The sequence below is a fragment of the Syngnathoides biaculeatus genome, chromosome 22 (assembly GCF_019802595.1).
Source record: "Syngnathoides biaculeatus isolate LvHL_M chromosome 22, ASM1980259v1, whole genome shotgun sequence".
NCBI lineage: Eukaryota > Metazoa > Chordata > Actinopteri > Syngnathiformes > Syngnathidae > Syngnathoides > Syngnathoides biaculeatus.
Window position 1 is genome coordinate 16,766,009 of NC_084661.1, and position 27,949 is coordinate 16,793,957.

The following is a 27,949-nucleotide window of genomic DNA, read 5'->3' on the forward strand; positions in this document are numbered from 1 at the left end:
AGTTGGTTGGTTGGTTGGTTGGTTCAGCTAAGAATTGCCAAATTGAATCAAAATGGAAGCAGGAGATACCAGTTTGAGCACACTGGGAGATCTTCGGTGAAACTCTGGATATTTTAGATTTTGCGCAGTAAATAAATAAAGAAGTACAAAAATAATTCCTTGATTTGTTTCAGGTCTATAATCAATCAATGTAAATGTCTTGGGAATATCACTGAAAGTCTCTCAAAAATGTTATGTGCGATGCGATAATTAAATACACGATAAAAAGCTTAATATAATTAAGTTCAGAATAGAACCAATTACAATGTAAATCAAATATATCAGCCCGGGCAGAGAATGAAATTCACCTTAATGATGACAAAAAGCGACTTGGTGTCGTCCTCCGTGTGCTCCAGGACGTGATCTGATTGGCGGAAGAGGAGGCTCGCGTTATGCTGGCGTGCCGGGAGTGAGTGCGTGAGTGCGTGTGTGTTCACTCACGCAGCAGCAACCTCACGGCGCGGCAAACGGACTCCCGGTAGTTCTCGCGTGAATTATCTGCACGGGCACGGGACGGATGAGCGAACCGGTCGGATAGCGGCCCGGAGGAATGTGTGCCCGTTCTTACCGTACTCAACGCCGATGTACAGTTTGAACTCCCCCAAGTTGACCATGGAGGGCACTCTGCGGGTGGGGGGCAGGCAGAGGGTACGGATCTTGCGTCAAGGGTCTCGGTGTGTTTGTAATGCGTTTGCGCCCGCGAGACTTACAGGTCCGGGACGTGAGGTCCATCCAGGGGGGGCAAGAGGCTGCCCGCCCCGAGGAGGCAGTGATGCACGATGGCGAGGCTCTGCAGCAGCTCCTCCCTGACAAACAAGACACGCATTCAGCCCCGGGAAATTCTTTAGGCAGGACACATTCGCCACAAAAAAAGTTTCTAAAAATCACATTTATTAGGAGGTATGGAATAAATGATCGTTTTCTTATAGTAGCGCTCCGACAATTTGACTGTCTGGCTCGGTTGTCCCTGAACACCTGTTTACAACCCGTTATTCCAAGGCTAGACTGACCCAATTTAAATTGAAAGTCATTTTTCAAAAACTCATATTCCAGTATGAAGCTTTTTTTCTTCCGACTTACGTGCCAAGCAGACATTTAAACACCCAACTTGTTAAAATGAAAATCCTCATGAAATCATTATGCACCGCGTATTGATACAAACGGTTAAAAGTGGATTTAACAAGGGGATACATATTTCCTTTTTTTGGCTCTTCCTGAGAAACAAAATGGAACACGACACCAAAATAGCAAATTGCGATTAAGCCCATTAAGTTTATTGATTACCGGCAGTCAATCAATTGAAATGAAGCCACTCCAGCCCCGCCCCAAAGAGTTTTCACACCTGCTCATCCGCCGGTCTCCCGAGACGTGGCCCCGGATTCGGTCCAGCTCGGGCTTGAGGAGGCCAGACAAGAGCTGGAAAACAAAGTTCTCCTCCTCCGGGCTCGGGACGTGCCAGCACAGACCCAAAGCGCCGACGTCGCCGGGCCGACCCCAGTCCTGGAGCAGGAACAGCGAACTGTAGGCGTTTTCTGACCGGCCAAGTAGACTCGTCATCGCAGAAAAATTACCGGAATTTCCGGCCTATAAGCCCCGACTTTTTTCACAAGCTTTCAACCCTGCAGCTTATGTGGTGATGCAGCTAATTTGTGCATTTTTTTTTTTTTAAACCAGTGGAAAATATGTGCCGAGGAAGTGACTTTTACCAGTTGTTTCTTTTTAACCGGCCTTGTTAGCGCTGTGCTGGCGTGTTGCTGCCAAGTCTCAGTGATTTTTACCAGTATGTTTTTTTTTTTAAGCGGCCCTCTTAGCGTCGCGTTAGCGTTAGCGCCGCACTACTGTGTTTCTGCTGTGTTACAACCGCGTCTCAGTGATTTAGGTATGTTTTTTTTTATTTTTTAACCGGCTCTGTTAGTGCTGCGCTACTGTATTGCTACTGTGTAGCTGCCGCGGCTGTTTATTTTATTTTTTTTTTACCGCTATGTTTTTTTTTTTTTTTTTAACCAACCCTGTTTTTGCTACCATCTTGTTGCTATGTTAAGCTAAGATAAGGTATTAAATCTTTGAAAACTCTTTCTGTGTAGCATCTTTGTAAATATCTTGTGTTTCAATGTGGGCACTTGCGGCTTTTACACGGCTGCGGCTTATGTATGTACCAAAATGGTATTTCCTTTTACAAATGTACTAGGTGAGGTTTATAATCCGGTGCTCTCTGTAGGCCGGAAATTACAGTACACACAGTCCGATGAAGTTTGAACTAATGAAGTGTTTTAGTGACGCGGTCGCTACAGGTCTTGGAAACGAGAGTGAGGGAAAAGGAGAATCCAGCGAGTGAATGACCCACCCGTACGGGGAGGTCCTGGCAGAATCCCCCCGCCGTGCTGCGGTACTCGGTGGGGTAGATGAGCGAGAGCGAGCGCAGCGTGTGCTCCAGGAGGCCCGCCGCCAGCGCGTACGCCCGCTTGCAGCGCAGCCGCATGCACGCGCTCAGCACGCGCTCCAGCTCGCCGCCGTACCGCAACAGCTGCTCGCCGTCCACGCGGGTGACCTGAAGCGCGCACAAAACATCGCAGGGCAGCGGATTAAAACCGATACGCCGCAGTAAGTCACGGCGTTTTGGCTCGCTCGACTCCCACGAGTAATAAAATAGAGCGGAGAGGGACAATCAATACGTTCTGCTTAGCGACAAAGTGGCCCCGTATTTACGAGCGCGTGCCTCGCCGAGGGGGCCCGCTGCGAAAAATAAAAAATATTGCGTGGTCATCATTTTTCATCAGCACTTCATCTTTTGCAAGCAATATCAAAAACTTTCAGCTAAGATGAAATATTAACTCTCTGCTTGCCCCTCACACACACACACATGACCTAAGCACCCCCAGTGGTCGCTAATAGTGGACCCCCGCAAATTTGCGGTGCTCAGCACCCTTAAAATTCACCAATTTTCACGTATTCACATGAATTTTTCAATTTGTTTTTTTCTGTGTGGGAACTTAAGGGCTGTTTATCCCCAGTAATTCAAGAATTTTTGGAGTTTACTTTTTTATTTTCCCCATAATTAACGGGCATGAATTATTTCCAGATTTTTTTTTTTTTTTTTTTTCGGACCCCGTGGCTCTTCTCTACTGCACTGGATCTCACCTCAGACAGCAACTGGAGGTTCCAGAGCAGTTCTTTATCCAGCTCCTCTTCACTCTCCAGATCCTCATCTACAACACGTGCAAACACATACAAAAAATAAGATTTTTTTTTTAAGTTTTTTTTAGTATTTACACATTATTCACCAGACTCTGTTTAATCAATTGAATGGAGGGAGGCTATACATGCTCCTCATTAATAATTCACAAGAATATTTTTGCTTTTGTGAATAATTACACCCCCCCCCCGTCCTGTTAAAGTAACCCATTTAGTGTTTAAAATGCAAGAAAAGGGGGGAAAAAAGGCGCAATTATTTTAGTAAAAATCACACATAGACACACGTGCAAAATATCCAACTGACTTTCAGTGATTTGGAAAATGAGGCCGCAGCAGTGAGGGACAAAGAGACGGAGAGACTCGGCAGGATGACACTGAAAAGACAAACACGCACACAAAGCCACATTGTGACACGCAAGAAATAAAGAAAAGAAAAAAACATGGGGAAAATTGAAGTGAAATGAAAATATGAACGTGATGACTAAACACTAAAAAAAAACACTTGAACTGAAAAACAACCGCAAATGCATTTGCTAGCACGCATGAACTCGCACTGTAACGCACACACACATCCAGATTAAAAGTATCTGGCGCAGCACCCCCGCACCTTTGCGGCCGCCCTGCACACGTCAGCCACCATCCTGCCCGACACACAAGTCTCGAAGATGTTGGAGGTGGCGAAGTTGTAGACTTTCTGCAGCGCCACCTAACAAAGTAAAACACACGCGCGCGCCTCAGGCGGTCCGCTCCGCGTGCGTTTCGCCTGCGATTTGTTACCATGTAGATGTGGGCGGAGCACTGCGTGAGGACGGCGCTGACGGTGGAGGCCAGGCCCAGCTCCGCCAGGCTCTCCAGCTGCGTCTGCGTGTCCGTCTCGGTGTCGTCGCGCGTCTGCTCCAGGCTGCTGCTTTCGATCACGGCGAAGCACCTGCGCGCGCAAAAAGGGCGTCAACGCACAAAAACGTACGACGAGCTCGTCTTGAACTTGACGTTACCTGTCCAGGAATTGCAGGACAAAGTCTTCAAACTCAGCGGAAGCAAAACACAAATCTCTCTCCATCTGAAAGGAGACAAGAGAGGCGCGCGTTTGCCCGTCTGTTCTTGAACGCAACTCACAGAGCCGTTACATTCTCAACACTTCGGACGTTTTGCCTAAAATTGGTCATTTAAATGTTTTTTAATCTCATTAAATAATTGGGGAATTTATTTTGTGAGAATCATAGAATAAAATAACATTTTTGATATGATAATAATAGATATAATTTACTTGAAAATCTAAACAATACAATTAAGGATGAATAATGTTAAGATAAATGCAAATTGTAAGTAATTTAATAGTAAAATAAATTATATTCTGTTCATTTAATTATTTTGCCTTTATTGAAAAAAAAAAGTAAATTTCTCAAAAATATTGAGATTAGGGTTAGGGAAACTATTTGTCTTCCTTAATCTTGTTCATAGTGGCCAATTAATTGTGAATCATAACTAAACTATTTTATATACAAATATGAGAAGTTTGTATTCACTTTATTAAATAATTTATTATAATAAAATATTTACAATTGATTCTGTATGAATAAAACTTTTTTCAAAGAATTATTTTATTCTCAAAGTAAAGTGTTTTACATACTTTTTGTGTGTGTGTGTGTGTGTGTAGATTTTCACTGCATCTTCTTATGGGTTGACTGACCAGTTCAAGAACTCAAATGTGGCCCTCGAGTGCAAAAGCGTTAATAAGTCGATGGCGCACCTCGGACAGATCGCCGCGGCGAGACGGAGCTGACGAACAGTCGACCAAAGGCACCAGCGTGGTAAACGTGGTGATGAACTGGAACGTTATCTGAAAAACAAAAAAATCAACGAGCTCTCGCGCCAGCCGACCAAACGGCAAACGAGTCCAACTGGGGCCCCTCACCATGCACTTGCTGAAGTCGTTGGGGTCCACGCCCGGCAGCGAGCCCATGAGCAGGGGCAGCACGTGCGCGCGGCCCTCCGGGTAGCGCTCGCCGGGGGCCACCAGGCTCCGCGCCATGCCGATCATGCAGCTGAGCGTGGCGGTCAGGGTGTGCGGCTCCGTCAGGGTCTCCATCGCCGCGTACGTCCTGCGGAACGGGCCCACCGGTCATCGGTGCCTGAGCGCGCAAATATGGCGCCGGGATTTGAAAAACGTACTTCTCCAGCACAGGCGGGATGGCCAGTTGCGGCGTGAGGAGGGCCAGGTTCTGCAGGGCAAAGGCCGCGTCCGTACTGCCGTTCTTACTGCACAGCAAATTGCGACACAGCTCAGAGATGATTAAAAAAAAAAAAAAAAAAGACGACTAAATTGTCCTCGTCGAGTTTTACTGTAATCCTAATCCGAACCACGTTTGTCAGTACCTGAACATAGCCAGCAGGGCGGCACCCGTGAGGCTGCCCGTGAACTCCCGCAGGTCCTCGTCGGTCAGCCGCTGACTTTCGGGCACCGGCGTGATCCAGCCGGGGACGGCGTGACGTTCGCGGTGCGCCCGGCGCACCACGCTCGCCGGCAGACGCTGGAGCAGGCGCATGAGGCGAGACTGTGCGCGCCCACACGCAAAGATTTCACATGAATTGCGCACTGTATTAGGTTCCCGAGAATGAGACGAGTTCTTAAAAATCATACACGAGGATCAGCTGACGCTCAAAGAGCGCACGCGTGTGTGTACCTGCCAGCGGCCGTGATTGGAGGGATGATAAAAGGAAGCGATGCTGTCAAAGAGGCGGCTCAACTCTTTCTGCGCCGGGTTTCCTGGTCCACCCTGCACATCAAAAAGTTATGAGCTACACTGCAAGCTCCCCTTGTACTTTTTCCCGTTTTGTGGGGCAGTAGAGCGCTGTGCATCCTAAACGCACAGCTTCTATCGAAAGGAAGTTCCTCAAGTCACATCAACAAAGGTCCTAAGCACCAAGACGCCACAGGATAGTGGCAAAGCAGAAACTTTGCCTCAGTTAAACTCCTCAACACACTTCAACATGGTTCTGAATCGTAATTGTATACGGAAGTATAAATCACGACATCTGACTGCCATCAATTCGCATTGGCTTCCTGGCAGCGGAAGGACAATATGGAGATGATGGCTTCACAACCTCCAATAAACCGTACAGAAGAACAAGAATGGATGTTTTTTTTTTGGGGGGGGGGCTGAGGGTGGGGGCGGAATTTAGTTTTTATCTGCACATGACACTGTTCGGAGACTGATTTGATATTTTTTATGGTGTACAGTGTTCCAACATTTCAACATTTTTTTTTTATATTGTTGTAAAACATTTTTATAACGGGGTGGCACGGTGGATCAGCTGGTAAAGCGTTGGACTCGCAGTTCTGAGGACCCGGGTTCAGTCTAAGACCCCACCTGTGTGGCGTTTGCATGTTCTCCCTGTGCCTGCGTGGGTTTTCCCCCGGGTACTCCAGTTTCTTCCCACATCCCAAAAACATTCAACATTAACTGGACGCTCTAAATTGCCCCTAGGTGCGATTGTGAGTGCGACTATTTGTCTCTACGTGCTCTGCGATTGGCTGGCGATCAGTTCAGCGTGTACCCCACCTCCTGGGATAGGCTCCAGCACTACCCTCGTGAGGATAAGCGGCAAAGAAAATGGATGGCTGGATGAATTACCAGGAGGGCCGTGATCCACAACACCAGGTGTCCGATGTCGTAGGAGTTGGTGAGGTAGCGCAGCGCCACCATGTGGCCGACTCCCACGGGGAGGTTGAGACTGCGCAGGATCCTGGTGAAGATCTCAAAAGACAAAACGGCCTCCATCGGACTGAACCCGATCGAGCGCAGAACGCGACTGGAGCAAGAACTCACCGTGGGGATGTACGGGGTCCAGTCCACGTAGCCGATGTTGTCATTGGCGAGGCGAGCGAACAGGTTCACCAAATGCTGCGAGACAAATCCAAAACAAACGCTCGGAATCGGAGCGGAGCCGTCTGACGGGAGATGACGCCGTCATTTCGAGGAATATGAAATATGCTCAAATAACGTGGAAATATTGGCAAAGGCCTCACGGGCTAGTGAGGAATAAATGAGCATGAAAATCACAACCAGTCACAATATTAATCTTGCCTTTCAGCACATGAATTACACGTGGGTGCGTTTGATTGTGCGTTTTTGTCTCACCCCTTCCCAGCTCGGCTGATTCTGCACCGACAACCAAAGATCCATCAGTTCGTCGAACCACAGCCTGAAAAGCGGCAAATAAAGCCATTATTTGGAACGTTTCAATCCCGACCAGGACTCGCCAGAGACAAATGTCTCTCTAAAGGCCCGAGGGCTCTCGTTCCCACTGCGAGCTGGAACTCGGGGGGGAAAAAAAAAAACAAAAAACAAGTTTTGAGCTTTTCCAAGAAGTCCAGCTGTTACCCGACGTGACCGAGGGAGCCGTGATGGATGGAGAGAATATTATCGACGGTGCGAAGGTGCTGACGGAGGCTGCGGTTTTCGCGAGACTTGACGCAGGCTAAGATCTGTTCGAAGGCTCACAAGGAAGCGATTCAACAGCCTCCGCCAGGTGAGCACACTGAAAATGTCACCGCGGAGACAACGGAGGGCCACAAACCGGACTTCTCGGTCTTTGTGAGGTTTCGGAAATCATCTGCAAAGAGAAACAAGTCTCCGAAGTCACTATTCAATTAAAGGTGAACAACTACCCGTACTGCGGACGGAGTAAACTTTCGCACATTTGCCTCAGTTGCGATTTTATAACACGTCTCCAAAGAGTTCCTGAGCTTCTTCTTCTTCTTCTTAAAGTGGACAAATAAGTGAGCCAACTGAAAGTGGCAGGGCGCTTTTGTTCATTTGGAACATAACCAAAGTCTCATTCTGCTCAGATAGCAAATATTTAATATAACAATATTCATTTAATATAATGAAAATTTCTCAGCAAATTGAGCTTTCGCCAGCCCATAAAAATAATACAAATAAAATAAAGCAAACTTTTCCTAATCAACTTTTTCTAGTATTTGGGATGTAATGTTGCCTCGACAACGCCTATGTAAACGTGAAATATGAATTAAAATGGCCACACGTGGAGAAAAACTCCAATGACGAAAAGTTTTTTTGGTTTGTTTTTTGGGGGGTGGGGGTTTAAATTTCAAATGACACTTAAATAAATTAATATAACTTAAAATTGAATATAAGAATAATATAAATTTTCGGGGTATCAGCATAAATAAGACTTAAGTTGAAAAAAAAAAAACTGTCCCGTCGTAAAAGTTGTAGTTTACATTTTGCTAAAATTCTAAGAAGTTTTGAGATGTTTAACGTTCCTCAACCAAAACAGGATGGAAGTGCTCTTGGAAGAATTTTCTTTAAAAAAAAAAAATACTGTAAAAGTTAGCCATTAATCAATCAATCAATCAATATTTTGCTTTCACATCGTTTAATATTTTGAAGCTAAATTCTATGTAAAGGGGACCCAGTGTGGAGGAGGAAATAAAAAAAACAACTTAAAATAGTCAAATATGCATAGTAACTCGTCATCACTTATTTAAATAGAAAAAAAATGCATACCATGAATATTTTAATGAAACCGTGTGTCCCGTCATAAATGATGAAAGGAATTCATTTTAAATGTATGTTTTACATCATCATTAACGGCTGTAAATTACCCCAAAAAAAGTAATTCAGCATTACATTCAATTTAATAAAAATATAAATATTGGGAAATATTTAAATACAAAAATAGCGCTGAATTACTCAAAGGGGCGGTTGTACCGCTTTTCCGGATGGAGAGCAACGGAGGCGGAACCCACCGGAAGCCTTGGCGGTGCTCGTCGGGGGGCATGATGGTGGGCAGGAAGAGCTCCATGGTGCCGATGGCCTTCTGCATGACCGCGTCGAACACGCACAGCAGGGGGCGCCACTCGTCCAGCATCTCCTTGGTGGAGGATGCCGGGAAGTACCTAGAAGAAGAAGAAGGAGACCTTGAACGGAGCGCTGGAGGCGATCCCGAAAGATGACGTTGTTGATAATTATGCATAAAACGTACGGTCTGCAACTTTTGACCAAAGCCTTCAGAATGTGATCCACGGAACTTTTCAGAAAAGCCAAAGAAAAAGTCTGCGTGAGTGAAGTGGTCATTTCATTTCATCATTTGCGGGCGATGGCAACATCTCACTTGGGGAACCAGATGAGTCCGAGATGCTCCGTTTTGGAGTGGACCACCTTCTCGTAGAGCCGGTGGAGCGGTCTCCACGGCAACTGGAGATCCTCCCTTGAAAGCAGTTCCTTTTTCCTGTTTGGCCGCAAAACTTGTTATTCCTTTTTCTTGACGGGACATCAGGTGCGTTACGTAACAGTCTTCAAAAACGCAACGGATACAAAAGTGACACAGCTGTGGCGTTTTGAGCTTTTACTTGCCAAAATCAATGGAAATTTTTAAGAAAGCACATTTCATATTTGAATGGCATAAAATTTAATGGCGTGCTGCTCAGTGCCAAGTTCCGCCCTCCTACTTCACTGCGTAAATCTTCCAGAAAAAGCCTTGCCAGGGCCTCGGCTCTTTTGGTCCAGAAAAATGTGGGGCAGGAGATTTGGAAAAACAACCCACAAAGAAATGGAGCAGCGAACGATTCAAACAAAGACTACATCCGTCTTTCTTCGCGACGGCTACGTGAAAACGCAGCGGCGGGCGCGGTGACTTATGCGGTCGTGGCGGCGGCGACGACGACCTCGCGACAAAAGGCGAATGTTGACGTTGAGGAGACATCCGAATGCGCGTGGCGACACGCTCGTGTTTGAGCCCCGCACTGGAAGTGACTCACTTTCTCGCACGAGGTGGGAAAATGGGCCGCGTATCATTTTTAAAACGGAAAGATGGCCCACGTTGATTTGTTTAAAGAAAAAAAAAAAAAAGTATAATGTTACGTATTGTTCTTGTCACCACTTAACGTTCTCAAGCTTTCTTCAGATTGGTCAATTTGTAAAAAAAAAAAAAAAAAAATTATATCGGCCACTGATAATGCAGTGTTACACATGCCTGACTTTGGTGTGGGAATCGAACCAACAGTGCCAACAAAAGTGATGGTGCCGATATGTGCCCTGTGACTCACTGGTGTAATCATCCTTTTGCCCGATGTTAGCTGGGATTGACTCCAGCGCGCCCGTGACCGTCCTTGTGAGGATAAGCGGCTTGGAAAATGCAATGGAATTCACCGTTCCAGCAATTGAATTAAAATGTATTCGATAAGCCCAGAAAAATGAATAAAGAGCTAAATTAATGCAACAAATATTCCAGTAGTGCTGGCTTTTTTTTGTTTTGGTTTTGTAAACGCGTGCGACACCCACTTGAGCAGCTGAATGAGCAGCCGGGCGTAGTTCTGCATCATGTGGGGCTCCAGGCCCGGCAGGGTCACCAATTCGTAGAGCAGCTTGATGAACAGGACGTGGTCGTCCTTGCCGAACCTCCGGCCGTAGAGCTTTAGGAACCTGTGAGGGGGGGAGCGAGTCGGTGAGCTCGAGGTGAGGTGAGGGGTGGGCCACACTGAGAGGCCAGTCAGCCACTTCCTGCTTCCTGTCGCTGACCCACGTGGTCACTTGATGGATGTCACTTTACGCCCCCTCAAGGGAGAAACTATGAGCTAATATAAAATGGGCAAAGTGGTTTAGCAATAACAGACGTTTAATTTTTTGCTTGTGCTTTTTAAAGACCCTGTAAAGTACATTTAGAGGCTTTTTTGTTGGAGACACATGATACATGTTTGAAGATGATTGCTGAAAACATGCAAAGAGTGAGGACTTTGTAGGACTGAATTGTGGAGATAGAGCGTTTGTATTTCATTATGCAGCTTGGGTTAAACATGTCTAGTGACTCACTTAGAGGTGCACCATGAGTGCCATCTCCACCTATTATTTCATAATCATGAAATGCGATCACCTCGCTAACTATGCCTAGCTACACCCCGAAAAGATGTCTTCCCTCGCTTGTTCGGATGCTTTAATATCAAGAAAAGCTAAAAAAAAAAAAAAAAAAAGAAAAAAAATGCTTTAAAAAGCCAATTTTTTGGGGCATGGAACGCATTATTTCTTGTTCCATTGATTGTAATGGGAAACACCGATTTGGTTGTCGACCAATTCACTTTTCGAACAGTTTTCTGGAACAGATTGTGGTCGGGAACCGAGCAATCACTGTATATTGATTTCTGAGAATGTCAAGGGTCCTTTTTTTTTTTTTCCCCTCCAGACTTGGAGACGATTGTTCGATGTCCGAGGGTCAGTTGCTAACTCTAATTTGTTGTGTGCGTCTAAATCCATCACTTTCTTTCAGTCAGTGTTTGCTGGGCTTTCGAGGCCAATTTCCCAACCGCCCATAATTGGACTAGAAAGAAGTTTTCCATTAGCAAAAGAGTGCAAATTGGTTTCAAAGCTGTAAACGTTAAGAACCGACGAGGTTTAGGTTAGCACAAAATGGACAAATCGGATCCAGTGTAATAAGACAGTAATAATACAATTGTTTAGCTTTTGAAGTTAGGTAATTGAGCGCCTAAAAGAATGCAATTTTACCACACATTTGCCTCTTTTTGGAATCTGCCAATCAATCAGCGATTGTAAAAATACAACAACGACATCATAAAAAATTGACTTTTTCCCAGAAGGTAAATGAAAATCATAATTTTTTTTTTTTTTTTTACTATGTACTAGTTACAGTAGCCAGTTAGCAAGCAACTTTGCTGTCAGTTAACTAGTTCATTTGTCGAGTCGAGTTATTCAGAAACGGGACGGTGGATCAGATGGCAAAGCGTAAGGCTCACAGTTCTGAGGACCTGGGTTCGATGCCGCCCACGCCTGTGTAGAGTTCGCATGTTCTCCCCCCATGCCTGCGTGGGTTTCCTCCGGGTGGGCACTCCGCTTTCCTCCCACATCCCAAAAACATGCAACATTAATTGGACACTCTAAATTGCCCGTAGGTGTGATTGTGAGCGCGGCCGTTTGTCTCGATGTGCCCTGCGATTGGTTGGCAACCAGTTCAGGGTGTACCCCGCCTCCTGCCCGTCGACTCCCCGCGACCCTCATGAGGATAAGCAGCTACGAAAATGGATGGATGTCACATCGGTACTCACGAGAAGAGCTTCCTGCACCAGAAGGCGACCCCGGGCCAGAGTTCCCGGAGGAGCACAGCCCTAGACAGGTTGGCCTTGATGTCCGCCAAAAGCTCCGAGGCTTCCCGGTCCAGCCGCTCGGCGTAAGGCAGCAGCCCGTTATAAACCAGCTCCCTCTGGGGGACCGGCGCGGGGGCTCCGGCGGAAAGCGCACCACCCACGGTCATACCTGAATGCTTCTCGCGTCAAAGACGTGGAGAGAGAAGAGCCCGCGCGCCGTCGCGGAAGCGCTTTGCGCGACGGGACGGCTTAATCCAGGCGGCCGCCCGGGGCGGAAGGCGAAAAGTGTGTCACGGCTAATTGCGTTGAGTAAAGCCGGCCGGTAAAGGACAGTCTGGTCTAATCGAGCCGGAGGCCGCCGTTTCCGCTCTGACCCGCAGCCGCAGGTGCCGCGTCACCTCGCTTGGCTCGTCACGCACAACGCGGGGAGGACCGTGAAGTCATGCAAGAGAGGAGAAATAAATATAATCGAGTAAAATAATCTTGTAAACGTAGAACTACTGCTTCTTCACCTCCACGGGGCCGAAATATACTTCATGGAGTTGACAGTTGAAAGAAGAAAATCGCCGTCGTATTAGTGAATAGAAACCTGACAGACAGTGTTACATATCTGAGAGAAAAATTAAAGAAAACCAAAAAAACGAAAAGGCCCCTGACTGGCTTGATCTTAATTGCTGTTCATTTTATTTTGAAGAGTCCACGACGCCTGAGGAAAAACAACCAACGAGCTGCCAACTGTTAGCCACGCACTGGCTTGTCTTAATCTGCACAATATTAGGATCATGGCTCGCTAACTGGATTACGGCCTCTATTGTTCCACTGACCCTGAACCCACTCTGAATGGATAAGAAACTCACTCACTCACTACATCCCTCCGTCCATCCATCCATCCGGTCCTCGACCAAATGACACGAAAATAAAGTGCAAGTAATTTTTTTTTCGCAATCTGATCACCTCCTGGCAGATAACGGAAAAGAAATTGTCGCCATCTAACGGCGTCGAATGAAACTAAAACGGAGGCAAACTCTTCATCATCCACGGACGCAACGGCCATGCGCGCGTTGAGCTCGCTCGCTATTCTCGAGTCGCCCTCTCGTCAATCCTTTTACTTTAAGCCCGTTTAATTCTCAGAGCACAAACGCGCTTAGCGCGTCGCTGCGAGGGCTTCCGGCAACGGCCCGAGAGGGCGGCGCCGCGGCCCGAGAGGTCCCGTCCGCCCGGCCCACATTCGACGCAAAGGGCTCGGGTCTCAATACTTTTGTCTTTTGTAGCGCAGTCTCGATTCTCAAGTGGGAGAATTTGCAAATGGGGCATCGGTTGAAATTTGCCGTGTGTGTGTGTGTTGGCGTGGCCGAGCCGCATTCTTGCATGTGTGCACACATCTGTGCAGGGGATTGCTGTCTGGACTGATGGAACAAGTGATTCATAATAATAATGATGATGATGATGATGATGCATGCTTCACTCAGCAGGAGAGCGCACAAGGGAAAGATGAGAAGACGATCCCGACCTGGGCAAACGGGCCAGAATATCGACTCCCCGGAAAAGCCCGGATTTTTCGGGGAAATCGGCACAAAATCGTCTTTTCTCCCCCCCATCGCCTCGCACGCACACATTCACACATAATACACTCGCAATCACGTACTCTAACTTAGCCTTTAAATCCGCCAACTTAAATGTTAACATGTAATGGGAAACGCCATAGACAGGATAACGAAGAGCATGACGGGCTTATAACCCTTCAAGCAACTGATATTTGAATACAAATGGTTGAGCAACACATGCACACAAATAATAGCAAAACCATACTCACAGCCGAACGATAAATATTAGTGTAACTTACCCGTCTTCATGTATAGCATATATACAGTATATTGATTATGCTGCCAATTTCTGTCATGAACAAAATTATCATCTACATCTGCGTGATCTCATGACATCCGCCGCAACAATTCCGAGCATGTTTACAAATGTCTTTACTACGCTGCCCCCTGGTGGCTCAAGCGCACACAATATAAAGGTGCCGTACAATAACTATTGAATTGAAGCAAAAAAAGTGTACAAAATAAAATTTACTACATATTTACTGTACGTCTATAACAATGTTATAGAGTGCTATTTTCCTCCTACAAAGTAATCTCTCTCTCTCTCTCTCTCTCTCTCTCTCTCTCCTCCTCTCTCTCTCTCTCTCTCTCTCTATCTCTCTCTCTCTCTCTCTCTCTCTCTCTCTCTCTCTCTCTCTCTCTCTCTTCTCTCTCTCTCTCTCTCTCTCTCTCTCTCTCTCTCCTCTCTCTCTCTCTCTCTCTCTCTCTCTCTCTCCTCTCTCTCTCTCTCTCTCTCTCTCTCTCTCTCTCCACCAGCGTCGACTTGTTCCCGGACCCAGATGCCGACGGGGAAGGAAGCGAGACGACGGACGATGAGCGTGCCGACGGGCGTTCCTCGGCTGCTGCTGTACGCGGCGGCGGCTGTGTGCGCAGGTACCGCGACGCTTGCCACTTCATTACAAACGTCCGCTAATGACTTCATATTCTTTCTGTTTTCAAAACTTTGCTGACTGTCAGGGAGTTTGTGATGACTGTCGTCGGTTGAGTTGTTTAAGCTAATAAAGCATGCAACAGCAATGATAAACTTACAGTTTCACATTTAGGATTGAATATCTAATCAATCGATGCTGTAGGAATTGATTGTTTATTGATAAACAATTGGTTAATACGAAATTGCGTACGTAACCCTCCTTTTAAATTCAAAACTAAAGAAAAATAGTTTCAAACTGTGGAAAAGTAGGTCAAAACTTACACTTGTGTCCTCCCCAGTTTGATTACATACAGTAAATGCAGAATTAATTCCGCATTTATTATTATTTTCATAGCGTTGGCCTCGCAGTTCTGAGGACCCGGGTTCGATCCCGGCCCCGTCTGTGTGGAGTTTGCGTGATCTCCCCGTGCCTGCGTGGGTTTCCTCTCACATCCCAAAAACATCCAACATTAATCGGACCCCCTAAATTGCCCCTAGGTGTGATTTTGAGTGTGTACCCTGCAATCGGCTGGCGACCAGTTCAGGGTGGACCCCGATTCCTGCCCGTGACTCTCATGAGGATAAGCAGCAAAAGGCAATGTTTGATGGAGATTATTGTCATTTTTTCAAATGAATGAGGTACATTAATCAATACTGACGCGGCAGTGATGCAAGTTGGTAAAATGCAGAAATGTCTTGTCTTTATGTACAAAAAGAAAAAAAGTTTTGATACAGCTGGTACAGTACATTCGTTTGCTCCTATTTTGTAATATTTTGTTGAAATTAAATGTGCGGTGGTTCACAAAGGACTTGAGAAAGTTTTGGTACTCTGGAGAAATGCAAATGAATTAATTAATATAGTTCAGAGTTTTGTTGATTTCATTTCGTTGAATTTCGACGGTGTCCAAGATGGAAGTGCCGTCAATCTGTTCCAGCTCCAAGAAAAAAGTTTTTAAATGAAAAAAAATAACTTTCGATGGTATCGTAAATACTGCTGCGCGGGTCACCTGGTGAACGTTATTAGGTGGGGCGGGCGTACCTAATGACGTTGTATAAAAATTCCGCCTTACCGCGCACAAACACGCCGGTCCGCAGGTGTGTGCGGCGCCGACGTGGCCAACGTGACGTCCGCGGTGTGCCGTCACCCGTGCCAGGAGCTGGTCCAGCTGCTCGCCGACATCACCGACATGCGACTGGTCACCGGAAACCTTCTCGAAGACCTGGACAGAGTGGTGAGATGGATCTTTTGCTTTTTTTTTTTTTAAAAAAAAAAATGAAAGTCATCTGCGCATGAAATTGTGTGCAAGCTCGAGCGTGCAATTTTTAGTAATCTAAAGGGTGGGCTCACTATTTGCCAAGTGGTACGTCTTATCCATTTATGTCACTTTTTGAGGGAGCATCTGTAAGTTGTTGTGAAGCAATTTGTTCAAATTGGTTATTTGTAACAATAAGTAACTGAACCATATTTTACAATCGTCTCATTGTTTAAAAGTTTATGACTTGTACTTATTAATAAATACTCCTGAACTCAAACAAACATAGGAAAAGCGGAACGGAATTTCCAATCGTAAAATGTTTTGAAACGTGTCCAGTGGAATTCTGTGCAATTAATACCCAATTTATGAAGCATAAAACCAATGAAGAAAAAAAAAAAAAATGGAAAACACACTTAGAAACACGAGTGGGGCAAAAAAATATTTAGCACTTGTAATATCTCCTCGGAGTTGCCTCTTCATCCAAGTTTTCACACCTCGCGTTTGCCTTCTTGAGTTCTTTACGAGTTAATTTAATATTTGCACGATTGTGACAAAAAATCTCTCTGTGGGTGTTCTTGTAGTCGGGAGAGCTGATTCGAAACACGTGAAAATGCCCACTGCTGACATCTCTGTCAGACTCCGCCGATGCCAAGCTGAGGTTTTTGCGGGCCGAGCAGAAAGCAGCGCAGATGGAACAAGTATTAACATCGTCCGCCTTGGCGAAAAAGAAAAAAAAAAGCTCGGCTCGGCCCGGCTCTGCGGTGCCGGCGGCTGTCGTTTTTCGAGGGGAGTGTAAGAATAGCGACAGTGTTTCTTCGCCGACCGCAAATCCCTTCTCAGATCTCTCCGAAACTTGATGGTACATCTAAACCGGTGGTTTCTCAAACTGGAGTTGCCGAACCGCTGGCGATCCACGAGCCAGAATCTGAGGGTCTGCGGGATCATTTGCAATTAGCTACTACGGATTACCCGTGATTACCTTCCTACGGGCTCCTTTGGCATGATTCAAAGTATCTAGTACCTATTTTGAAGAAGAAGAAAAAAAAAACAACACTCCTACAGAAGTCGGCAAACTTGCTCATTCAGTCACTCACGTTTGAAAAATGTACGGGTGTGGTCAGTCATGCTCGCAGATATAAAGTTGCGGGTGTGTGTTCTTTTTGTAATTTTGAGTGTACCCCTTTAAGAGCAGAGGGGGGCGGTGTCAGATAAACTATCCGTAGGAAGAGGAAGTAGGCTGAGGAGAGTCGGTGTTAAAAAAAAAAAAAAGACAGGCTGTGGTTCACTGCGCTGGATCGGTTTTCAAGTGCGCTGAGAGTGTGCGACAAGTGCGCAATTGCGCAGTGGCGCAGCTTAGAGGGAACAAAATAAGCAATGTCTTTCAATATTTATGTATTTCTACTTGTAACAAATTCTACGCGCGTGAGTTTTCGTGCTCGACTGTGCAGATTTGCAAATGCGATGGCGTGCGTGACAATGACTGCTAATTATAGCGACGAGATTGCTAAATTGGCATCGTTGACTGCGCTCTTGTAAACTAGCTCGTCTTTGTCTGCAATCCTGTTGTTAGTGTGAGGAATGCACATCAGATAGCGAAAGTCTGGAAAAAAGGTATTTTAATCCACTTGAATTTGGTTCATTTTCATTAAATGGTTTATGAGTACTTAGATTCATCCATCCATCCATTTTCTTTGCCGCTTATCCTCACGAGGGTCGCAGAAGCAGCTATCATCGGGCAGGAGGCGGGGTACACCAGCCAATCGCAGGGCAAGCACACAGATTGAAATGTTCAAAATAATCAGAATTCTGATGGTGCATTTAGCAGTTCTATTCAAATGGCGACGAGATTATGAACAGTTTTCCCTGGACCCCAAAAAAGTTTGAAAACCCCTGATCTTAAACAACTAGCAAACATTTATTTTCACGCTCGGGTTGATGAAACTCCCTCTTTGTTTTTCCCTCGTCAGTTAAACGAAAACAAAGAGATGCGCATAACTTTGGCGGGACTGGGCGGCGCCGGCGGCATCGACGGAAATGAGATGTCGTGCGTGCAGGACGGCCGAGAGTACCAGCACGGCGAGGACTGGGACGTGGACAGCTGCACTTCCTGCGCCTGCCAGGTCTTCCATTTTAATGTCTGCCAGTTTGAAAGGGGGGGGGGGGAGATCTACCACGTCATACTTGTCTTTGATTTATGGCTTTCCTTAAGAGTTTCTCGAATTTCTCTACTGTCACTAAAACGGTTTGTCGCAAAATACACATTTTCACGTCCAGTCGCGTACTTTTGAAATGGCTTAAGATGCGGCCCAAATGGCAAACGGTCTTTCCAAGGCGCCGCATTAGCCGAGCAGTTTGCCTGGAACATTCCATTAGCTGGCAAACAGGTACACGAGGTTGATGCCAGAAAAAGTAGGGTTGTAAACATTTTAAGAATATTTACAGTAAGGTCCAGATCATAATAAGAGTCCTTGGCGATAGTATGTACAGTACGGTATATCAAAACAATGAGACTATCTCTGCGTAACTCCAACAAAGGCTAACAGGAAAGTAGCAATTGGTATTTCTCGAGGTTTCAGAGCGTGCCAGCGTCCTCGCACTTTCGGCATTTCTTAAACATCAGATGTAAGCCATTTTATTTTTCAAGGCTCCGTTATCCCCGCGAAGAGCCAAGGTTCACTGTATCCGAAACAGCTTTCGCGCTAACAGCGCTCCGTCACATCTGTTGCATCGGATCCGTTTACTGTACGCCGCTTGTTGTTGAATCCGCGTCTTCCCAGAGTCCGTTTCACTTGATTATGTCTGTCATGATCTCATTTCTCAATATAACATCTGGCAAAAACATGTTGTTCCGTGTTTGCTTACTTTGGTCCAGGTCGGCAGGGTGCTGTGTCATCAGGCCTCTTGCGCTCCCGTGTCCTGCGTCAGTCCCGCGTTTGCCGACGGAGAGTGCTGCCCTGTCTGCCTCGGTCAGTCATCTTTTACCAGAAAAATGTTTACAAGCTATGGGACTAGCGCCCGATGCTCTTCCTCTTCACTGTGTATTGGTTCTGCGCTACAAAACAGAACCTTCCTTCAAAATAATCACGACATTTCCCGAAGGAGAACCAGAACCATCCACCAATACCAATAAGAAAGTCCCTTCAATGGATCAAGAACATTGAAATGAGAATAGAACCAACAACTTCCCATTCACATAAACACGGCCAGAACACGTCCCTTAATAGAACCTGCACATCTCCCTTCAAGAGAATATTCTGTTAACTGAACCCCACCCACCCCCCATACAGAACCAGACCTCAATTCATCAATGCCAGCGCTCCCAGTCAACATTGATATCAAAAATTGCAAATGAGAACATCTTGGAAACACAACCAGAATATTCCACTCAAGATAACCAGAACCTCCCTTAAAATTTAAACCAGAACATCTCACGAGACAGAACTACAACCTCTGATTAAAAATAACCGGAACATTGAGTAAACAGAACCAGAATCTCCCTTGAACATAATAATAATGTTTGTCTGAAAAGAAGCAGAACCACCCTTCAATTAGAACCAGCCTTTGAAAAAAATAATTATCCACAAAACAGAACCCACTCCCACTTTTGAAGAACATTACATTAGCAGAACCAGAACCTATCTGAAGCCAAACCAGAACTCCACTTGACTCTCCTCAGAAAATAAAATCTGAACCTTCTACGAAAAAGAAACCCAGAAACTTCTGTTAAACTGTCACAAAATAGAATCAGACCCCCCCCCCCCCCTGATATGGAACCAGAACCTCCCACCAAAAAAAAAAAAAAAAAAAAAAAGAACCAGGACCTCGTACAAACGGAACCATTGCCTGTTTCAACATATCCAGTAAATGGAACCGCCAAGGTAAAAGCGACCCCACCAAAACACAGCCCTTTCTCCGTGTTTTGCAAAGACCAAGCAGACGGCTGGTCCCGGTGGTCCGAGTGGACCGAGTGCTCGTCCACCTGCGGCCGTGGCGGGCAGCGCAGGGGCCGCTCGTGCAACGCCGCGTCCTGCCCGGGGCCGTCGCTCCAAAGCCGCGGCTGCGCGCTGATCAAGTGCGGAGGCGACGGTACGTACGAGACGCGTACGACGTACGCCAACACGCTACTTTTGTTTACGTGTCTTCGCTTGTGATTGACGGCGCACGTGCGCTCCAAGGCCGAAGCTTCTGCGTGCTCTCCGCGTGAGACTTTCAACTTCACTTAAACTGCATTCGAGATGACGATCCTAATTGGAACCACGTTTTTGCTCTCCAACTGCGTGACGTAACGTACGTGGGGCAAGGATGTGATGCGTGGGGAATTCTGCGGGATTGGAAGCCGCACTTAAGACGTTTTAGGAAGACGTCAAACTTCGCCGTCATGCTCTGCCCGGACGCAGTGACGAGAAAATCTGGGCAATTTACCGTCCACCGTCTGTCTAGTACACATGGTTCAGGTTTCGGAGAGATCAGACAAAAATCTTTTTTTCTCGTTCTTTGAATGACATGGAAATGGAAAAAGATGGAGCCAAAAATGAGGTGGGGGTGGAGTGACTACCCGTAAAACTTATTTCAGTTTAGGTAGCCATTTCTCTTACATGCGAACACGTCAACAAATCTCAATACGCAAAAGGAGGAAAAAAAAAAAAAAAAAAACAGGAAGTCTGCCATTTTGGTTTGAAGCAGCCGTTTTGGCTAAATGAGCCATTTCCAACGGTCTTTTGAAGACAAACGACCTAGTGGTTTTGTCCGATCGCTACGAAACTTGAACCACGTATACCGTGATAGAGTTGCGAAATACTCAAGTTCTTGTTAGGGATCACAACCCCAAAATGTTTGGTGTTTAGCGCGCGCTGAGGGGAGTTGGACTCTTTGGTCCCCGTGGTCTCCGTGCACGACCGCTTGCGGGGAAGGCAACGTCACCCGCGTCCGACTTTGCGCCAATCCGCCACCGCGGAAGGGAGGGAGAGGATGCGCGGGAGTCGCAACGGAGACGAAGCCTTGCAACAACACACTCTGCCCAGGTGAGCACGAATATGAGCTCGGGTTGTGTGAAAAAAAATGGTAAAAAGACGTGCGTGTTTCTTTGTCTACGTGCAGTTCCAGGCGGATGGACATCCTGGTCTGAGTGGAGCACGTGCTCCAAGTCATGCGGCGGGGGCCTTTTGATGCGAGAGAGGAAGTGTTCGAACCCCGCACCGCAATATGGCGGGAAGCTTTGTGTTGGAGAGATATCGGACTACGAAGCTTGCAACAAACAACCTTGTCCTTTAGGTAAACACTTTGTGTTTATTTGCCATCTTAGCCTTCGTTATTGTCTCAACAGTTGCTTGGAGAGCAAACTCTCACCCATTGAGATTACAAGACGGAGTGCCCCAGGGATCATATGCCATCCCACTTTAATTTCTGGAAGATTTCTTGGATGAAACCATTAAAATTAGTGGCAAAGAAATCTTATGTTCTTATGTTTGTTTAAAAAAAAGCACCCCACCCCCACCCCCCACGCCAATGCTCTGTGTATAAGGTTCTGACATAGAATTGGGGAGCTTAAAGTTTACCCACAAAATTTCCCAGCTCGAGAGGCATTATTAGATCTACAATGTTGGCTACTTGAAACGGAACACTAAATAGCCGGGACCGGGGTGTTAAGTTCAACTCCTGAAACTCACTTTTCCTGCCAAGTTGCGTGGAAAAAAAAAAAAAATGCTTCCCTCGGTTCTGTCCATATCCCGTGTTACATATTTGTTACGCGGTTTATACGTAAAACTCTGCGTGAAAGCGCGTTATATGATCAGTACGTCAATCCTCATGTATTTGGTTTCTGATTCCCGTTTTTTGGGGTTTTCAGACCCGTGCCTGCTGTCAAGGCCGTGCTTTCCCGGGGTGGAGTGCACGTCTAGCAGCGACGGCTCGTGGCAATGCGGGCAGTGCCCCTCGGGTTCCCACGGCAACGGCACTCACTGCGAAGATGACAATGAGGTAAGGGCCAGAAATATTGGTCTCGTGGACATGGTCTCTGGACGTTCAAGGTCTTCGTTTAAAGACCAATAAGCCAGTTCAATCAAAGCGGAGATGAACAATGAACATATGATGGACGCAGGACCCGAGTTCTACCAGTAGGTGGCATCTCTGAATTTTCCGTAGCAGGATCGTTGTTTAGTCAAGCTGTGATTTGTAGAGTTGAAATAAAATAGCTGGCTGCTTCAAACCAAAATTGCAGATTTCCGTCTTTTCACGCGTGGTTTATGGAGACTGTCTTTTTTTTTTTTTTTTTAATTATGATTATTATATCAGTTTACACTGGTAAACTGGTAACACCGGTTTCATGTGTTTCCGCAGTGTGATGTGGTCGGAGCGTGCGTCACGGACTGCGTAAACACAGACCCTGGCTACTACTGTCTACCCTGTCCTCCTCGATACAAAGGCAGCCAGCCCTTCGGTCTCGGCCTTGAGGAAGCCCGAAGAAACCGGCAGGTACGTTTTTTTACCTCCATTTCTCTTGGTTTGCGCTCCAACCCTGATGCGGCGTCTCCATCTCGCGTCGTAGGTGTGCGCACCGTACAACCCGTGCAAAGACAACACGCACGCCTGCCACAAGCATGCGCACTGCTTCTACTCCGGCCTGGCGTCGGAGGACTTGTACAAGTGCGCGTGCGCCGTCGGCTTCGCGGGGGACGGCTTTTTCTGCGGCGATGACGCCGATCTGGACGGATGGCCCAACGGCAAGTTGAACTGCAAAAGGAACGGAACGCATCACTGCCAAATGGTAGGGGGGGAATCAGGAGTCCAAAAAAAAAAAAAACAATAATCCAACCAACTACTAATCGGCTGCAGGACAACTGCCCCTCTGTGCCAAACTCCGGACAGGAGGACCTGGACATGGACGGGCAAGGAGATGCCTGCGATCCAGATGATGACAACGACGACATCGTCGATGAACGGGTGGCCAAAATTGGTTTTTCCCTAACCTTTACTGACCAAAGACAGTTACTTTAACAGTTTTAAGCTCTCACGGCACATCAACAAACAAAAATTTTACAAAAAGTCTCTCATCGCTCTAATTTATAGGGCCTATTCACAAATCCTTAACGTACTACTTATTTGTTTTCCCGTGTAACTTAAAATATACAAAGCAGTTCACTAGAAACGTCACTTATTTGTGTTTTTATGTGCTCTCTTGGAGCTAAACATGAGCCTAAGATGCTGTCTAAAATGGAAAGTACGTGTAGTAGTAGTAGTTGGTGTCATGGAAGTACTGTATTTAGAGGTGAAACCTCTCAATTGATCTCTGGGAGGAGCTAAATTTAGCTTGGGTTGTTAGTGGAAATTACGGAGCGTTCACAAAATGTATACGTGCACATACTTCGGGAGCATTTTTTCGAACTCAGATCATCTGCAAATCATTTATTTGCGATTTAAAGAATTAATTAAACATTTTTAGTCCAGCTGTAAATTAGTAGACTATTCTCGGGAAATTTCGGTCTCTATCCGCCGTGAATAGCGGTGGTTTACTGTAATCTGTGTCATGAATGCTAACAGGCTAATTATAGCCTCTGCCACCGAGTGGAAGAGAATTTAATTGTTCTCGCTGTCCCTATCACTGGCATAGATCGCTAAACAAAAATACATTATTCATAGTAAATAACGATTTATGTTGAATTGGATGATTTGAATGCCACGGCACAGTGGTTAGGACGCTCTAGCTTAAATAACGTCTAATTAGCTTTTCTTACAGCAACGGAATGCTAATAGGAGCATGTGCTGCAGGACAACTGCCCCCTGGTCTACAACCCAAGGCAGTTCGACACAGACCAGGACGGAGTTGGGGACCGCTGCGACAACTGTCCGTTTGAAAGCAACTCGCTACAGACGGACACGGACGCCAATGGCGAGGGAGACGCCTGCAGCCTTGACATTGACGGAGACGGTACGAAGTTGTGGCATCGGGGGCATGTGAACATGATGCAGGGGCCTGGGGGGGTTCGGTACGGTATAAAACAGAGTTAGGGTTTCAAACCTGGACTAGGCTTTACTAAAACAGGACAGGGTTTCAAGTTAGGGCTTTGAACAGGGGTTGGGGTGGGATAATCGCGTTTCGGCCTGTAGGTTAAAGCTTCCTTAGGGTTTCGGGGCAGGGTCTCATTATAGGATTGGGGTTTCAAGCCTGGATTAGGGTATAAAAAAAAAAGAATTTCAAAAGGAAAAATTGGAGAAGACCGCCATTCGATATTAGCATACTTGTACCGATTCCTTTGCAGACGTTCCAAACGATCGCGACAACTGTGCGTTGGTCTACAACACTGAGCAGAGAGACACCGACTTGGACGGTGTTGGGGACCAGTGTGACAACTGTCCCCTTCTACACAACCCGCTGCAAGTAAGGAACAAAAAATTTCTCTGTAATAAATATATTTAAGTACAGTGAAAATGGCACTCTGAGGGAAGGAATGACGGAGGTGATCGAGGAAAAGATACCAGGATATAAACCTACGTACTGTCTGCTTCCGTTTGGCAGATGGACTCGGATAGCGACCTGGTGGGCGACCTGTGCGACAACAACGAGGACATCGACGAAGACGGGCACCAGAACTCCCTGGACAACTGCCCTTACGTCCCCAACAGCAACCAGGCCGACCACGACGGCGACGGCAAAGGCGACGCCTGCGACCACGACGACGACGACGACGGCGTGCCCGACGACAGGGACAACTGCAGGCTGGTGCCCAACCGAGAGCAGTTGGACTCAGACGGTGAGCAACTTCCCTTTCTTGAGACTGTCAGCGTCAACATTTAGCGAACGGACTTAAAGGATAGCCTGCGTGGTTCTTTTAACTACGTAATGTGTAATTGTCTTTGTTTGAGGTTTAGTTTGACAGTAAACTTCAAGTGGGAGCGGCAATGAAGAGCTGAAAGTATTAGAAAGTTCCAAGATAGGCACGGATAGCTGAGTTTTTCCAGTAAATAGTCTTTGCTAGGTGAATTCCCGATAGATAAATTTGGAATCCCTGTCGTACAATTCCCTCCCAGGCGACGGCAGCGGAGACGCCTGCTTCGACGACTTCGACAACGACAGCATTCCCGACGCGCTGGATCCCTGTCCGCTCAACAACGCCATCAAGTCCACAGACTTCCGGAAGTTCCAGGTGGTTCTCCTGGACCCGAAAGGCACCACCCAGTCCGACCCGCTGTGGGTGATCCGCAGCCAAGGCACCGAGCTGCTGCAGATCACCAACTCGGACCCCGGCATCGCTTTGGGTAACGCGCTTTTTGAGAATTTAGAAGAAATAAAATAATGCTGATCAGAACACCATTTTTTTTTTTTTTTTTTGAATAGGATATGACAAGTTCAGCGCCGTGGACTTCAGCGTGACGTTTTACGTGAACACCAACCGGGACGACGACTACGCCGGCATCGTCTTCGCCTATCAGTCGAGTCGACGCTTCTATGTTGTTATGTGGAAACAGGTGTGAACGCGTAAAATCGCCAGCTAGCCGCTGTATGTTTACTACAGTCTGGCTATCTGTGTTACGCAACAAAACAACTAGCCTGTAATAGCGAGCCAGCAAAAGCGGGCGTATGCATAAATGTTCATTTATTTTCCCTAGATACAAGACAAAAAAATTGCTAGGTGGAACTTGTATGCCGCAGTCATTGTCAATTGTTCCTAGGTAGAACTTGTGGGGCAGAATTCCTTGTGCCCCAAAGTCCAAAAACAAAGAAAACGGCCTATGCAGGAACACAGATTGCTGAATCTTTGGCATCTTTAACGGCAACAATACAGTTGCTTGTTGCTAGGCAGAATTCATTTGGCACAATCCTTTGCAAAAGTCGAAGAAAAATAAAATTGCAGATGAATGCAGCAACACCAATTGTGAAATTTCTCCACTACAACGTCACCGACTTTCTCTTTTGGAGAGCAGGTGTCTCAGGCCTACTGGGAAAAGAGCCCCTCCAAGGCGTTCGGAACAGCGGGAGTCTCCATTAAACTGGTGAACTCCAGCACGGGACCGGGAGAATACCTGCGCAACGCCCTGTGGCACACCGGCAACACCCGCAACCAGGCAAGCTGCCTTAGAAACTTATGGTGCTCGTGGGTGGCCCACCCGGAAGTATTTGCCACGTTACGCTGACGAGCTCATTTCAAACATTCAAGCTCTTTTCTCACGTCAGGTGCGGACGCTGTGGCATGATCCCCAAAAAACGGGCTGGAAGGACTACACGGCCTACCGCATGCACCTCATCCACAGACCCAAGACGGGCTTCATCAGGTACGGGTGCCGGCGTGGGAACGTGATAGCGATCAGGCAAACGTCCTTGAGCGTAAACGGCAGAAGTGACGCGTCGAAGGCGCGACGCGACGTGAAAACGCCGCTTGGTTGGCGTTCCTTCAGATTTCATAAAAAGGAAGCCCAGCTGGGGTCCTTGGGGCCGTTTTACGAGCGGATTGTTGCAAAAACTTACGCAAAATAAAACGATTTTTCCACCAATGTAGCCCGGCAAGCGCGGAACGGTGGTCAAAGCTGATGTTCTCGGGCTTTTTTTTTTTTTTTTTTTTTCACAACAGAATGATTGCAACAAAGCAATGCCACCCAAGCAATGAATATTTTAATACACACAACATCCTCAAGGAGAAACGAGAGAAAATCCATACAAAATATGCTTTGAAAATGGAGGTCGACGAAAAAAAAAAAAAAAAAAAAGTCGTAATGCAGAATAATAAAATAGGTTGGGGGAAAAAAAAGCCAAAATAATTTGTTTAATATAAAATTTTAAACTATTTTCAAATCCACAGAAATAATTGAGGTTTTTAATGGTAATTAAATTTAATTGTATAAAATATAATAAACCCAATTAAATCAGATGATGAAAGAATGAAAAAAAAGTCCACTTTAAATATGCATATTATGCAGTAGTCTGAAACATACAGTACTTCATAATCTTCTACTTAAAAAATTAAAATTTCTGTTTTTTTTTTACATACTTAATGGCAGTCATTTATTTGGGTATAGATTTAGACAAAAATGTGTTTTTGAATTTTTGTATCTACTGTACTATATTTCCTTATCATGTCATCAAATTGTAAACAAATGTTTACACATTTTTAAAACATTTCAATCAATGATTTACTATTTTCCTGACCCGTCCATCAATACTTTTCAGATTTTTAACCCTCTCTGGACCAAATAAAATTTTGCAGAGAAAAAAAAAAAAAAAAAAAAATCTGATACTTTCAGAAAATGATACTCTGGACTTAAAATTTTCGATTATATTAAACCTGTTGCAAATTTGCAACCCCTGCCCGGAAAGGGTTAATTGTTTAAATGCCGTTATTCTTCATTTAATGTAACTTCAATTATTTCAGTATTTAAAAATCCACCGTGGTTATTTTTATTGACTACTGTATTTTGGAATATTAATATTTACTGATCTATTTTTTTTTTTTTTAGTTTTGGCACACAAAAATCCAAATCTGTGCCCTTTTGGTTTGAGCTATTTAAGCATCAACAATAACGAGTGATGAAACCCGGGAGGGGCACGAAAGGCCACGTCGCGTGATGTGGCTTTAACGCCAGCGCTGCGCTTCCCCCGGGGCAGGGCGGTGGTGTACGAGGGCAGGGAGATCCTCTCGGACTCGGGCGCCGTTTACGACCACACGCTGGCCGGTGGCCGACTGGGAATGTTCGTCTTCTCCCAGGAGCACGTCCTCTTCTCTGACCTCAGATACGAGTGCAGAGGTGAAAACAAAACGATCATTTTTGCAAATCTGTGCCCGACTATGAATATTTTTGTCATTTTCTCGCCCCCCACACCCCGTCCTCAGATAACTGA

At 46.0% G+C, this 27,949-nt stretch overlaps 2 protein-coding genes across 3 annotated transcripts in view; one reads left to right on the forward strand and one right to left on the reverse strand.

The window, feature by feature from the left end:
- The window catches only part of psme4b (proteasome activator subunit 4b), a 30,322-nt gene extending 14,248 nt beyond the window's left edge, over positions 1 to 16,074 (reverse strand). Inside the window, exons 1-24 of one of the 2 annotated variants that reach the window (XM_061810573.1) lie at positions 15,937 to 16,074; positions 10,542 to 10,682; positions 9,373 to 9,489; positions 9,244 to 9,288; positions 9,008 to 9,157; positions 7,374 to 7,437; positions 7,062 to 7,136; positions 6,867 to 6,989; positions 5,916 to 6,008; positions 5,608 to 5,786; positions 5,404 to 5,490; positions 5,147 to 5,333; positions 4,982 to 5,071; positions 4,227 to 4,291; positions 4,009 to 4,159; positions 3,839 to 3,937; positions 3,536 to 3,605; positions 3,178 to 3,245; positions 2,384 to 2,587; positions 1,382 to 1,539; positions 750 to 845; positions 608 to 663; positions 481 to 537; positions 348 to 403 (exon numbers count right to left, since the gene is read on the reverse strand). In XM_061810573.1, coding sequence (XP_061666557.1) covers positions 348 to 403; positions 481 to 537; positions 608 to 663; positions 750 to 845; positions 1,382 to 1,539; positions 2,384 to 2,587; positions 3,178 to 3,245; positions 3,536 to 3,605; positions 3,839 to 3,937; positions 4,009 to 4,159; positions 4,227 to 4,291; positions 4,982 to 5,071; positions 5,147 to 5,333; positions 5,404 to 5,490; positions 5,608 to 5,786; positions 5,916 to 6,008; positions 6,867 to 6,989; positions 7,062 to 7,136; positions 7,374 to 7,437; positions 9,008 to 9,157; positions 9,244 to 9,288; positions 9,373 to 9,489; positions 10,542 to 10,582 — 2,331 coding nt within the window. In that variant the 5' untranslated portion in view covers positions 10,583 to 10,682; positions 15,937 to 16,074. The remainder of the gene's footprint in view (positions 1 to 347; positions 404 to 480; positions 538 to 607; positions 664 to 749; positions 846 to 1,381; positions 1,540 to 2,383; positions 2,588 to 3,177; positions 3,246 to 3,535; positions 3,606 to 3,838; positions 3,938 to 4,008; positions 4,160 to 4,226; positions 4,292 to 4,981; positions 5,072 to 5,146; positions 5,334 to 5,403; positions 5,491 to 5,607; positions 5,787 to 5,915; positions 6,009 to 6,866; positions 6,990 to 7,061; positions 7,137 to 7,373; positions 7,438 to 9,007; positions 9,158 to 9,243; positions 9,289 to 9,372; positions 9,490 to 10,541; positions 10,683 to 15,936) is intronic. The other variant, XM_061810574.1, reaches the window with a different exon arrangement.
- On the forward strand, positions 14,769 to 27,949 carry LOC133496011 (thrombospondin-2-like). The gene is made up of 20 exons (XM_061811121.1): positions 14,769 to 14,829; positions 15,923 to 16,098; positions 18,090 to 18,242; positions 18,995 to 19,088; positions 20,050 to 20,208; positions 20,967 to 21,143; positions 21,220 to 21,393; positions 21,968 to 22,098; positions 22,459 to 22,593; positions 22,667 to 22,885; positions 22,954 to 23,061; positions 23,887 to 24,046; positions 24,378 to 24,496; positions 24,635 to 24,869; positions 25,147 to 25,374; positions 25,454 to 25,584; positions 26,041 to 26,181; positions 26,291 to 26,388; positions 27,716 to 27,855; positions 27,942 to 27,949. Exons 1-20 carry the CDS (start codon positions 14,769 to 14,771, stop codon positions 27,947 to 27,949), a joined length of 2,847 nt encoding a protein of 948 aa, XP_061667105.1.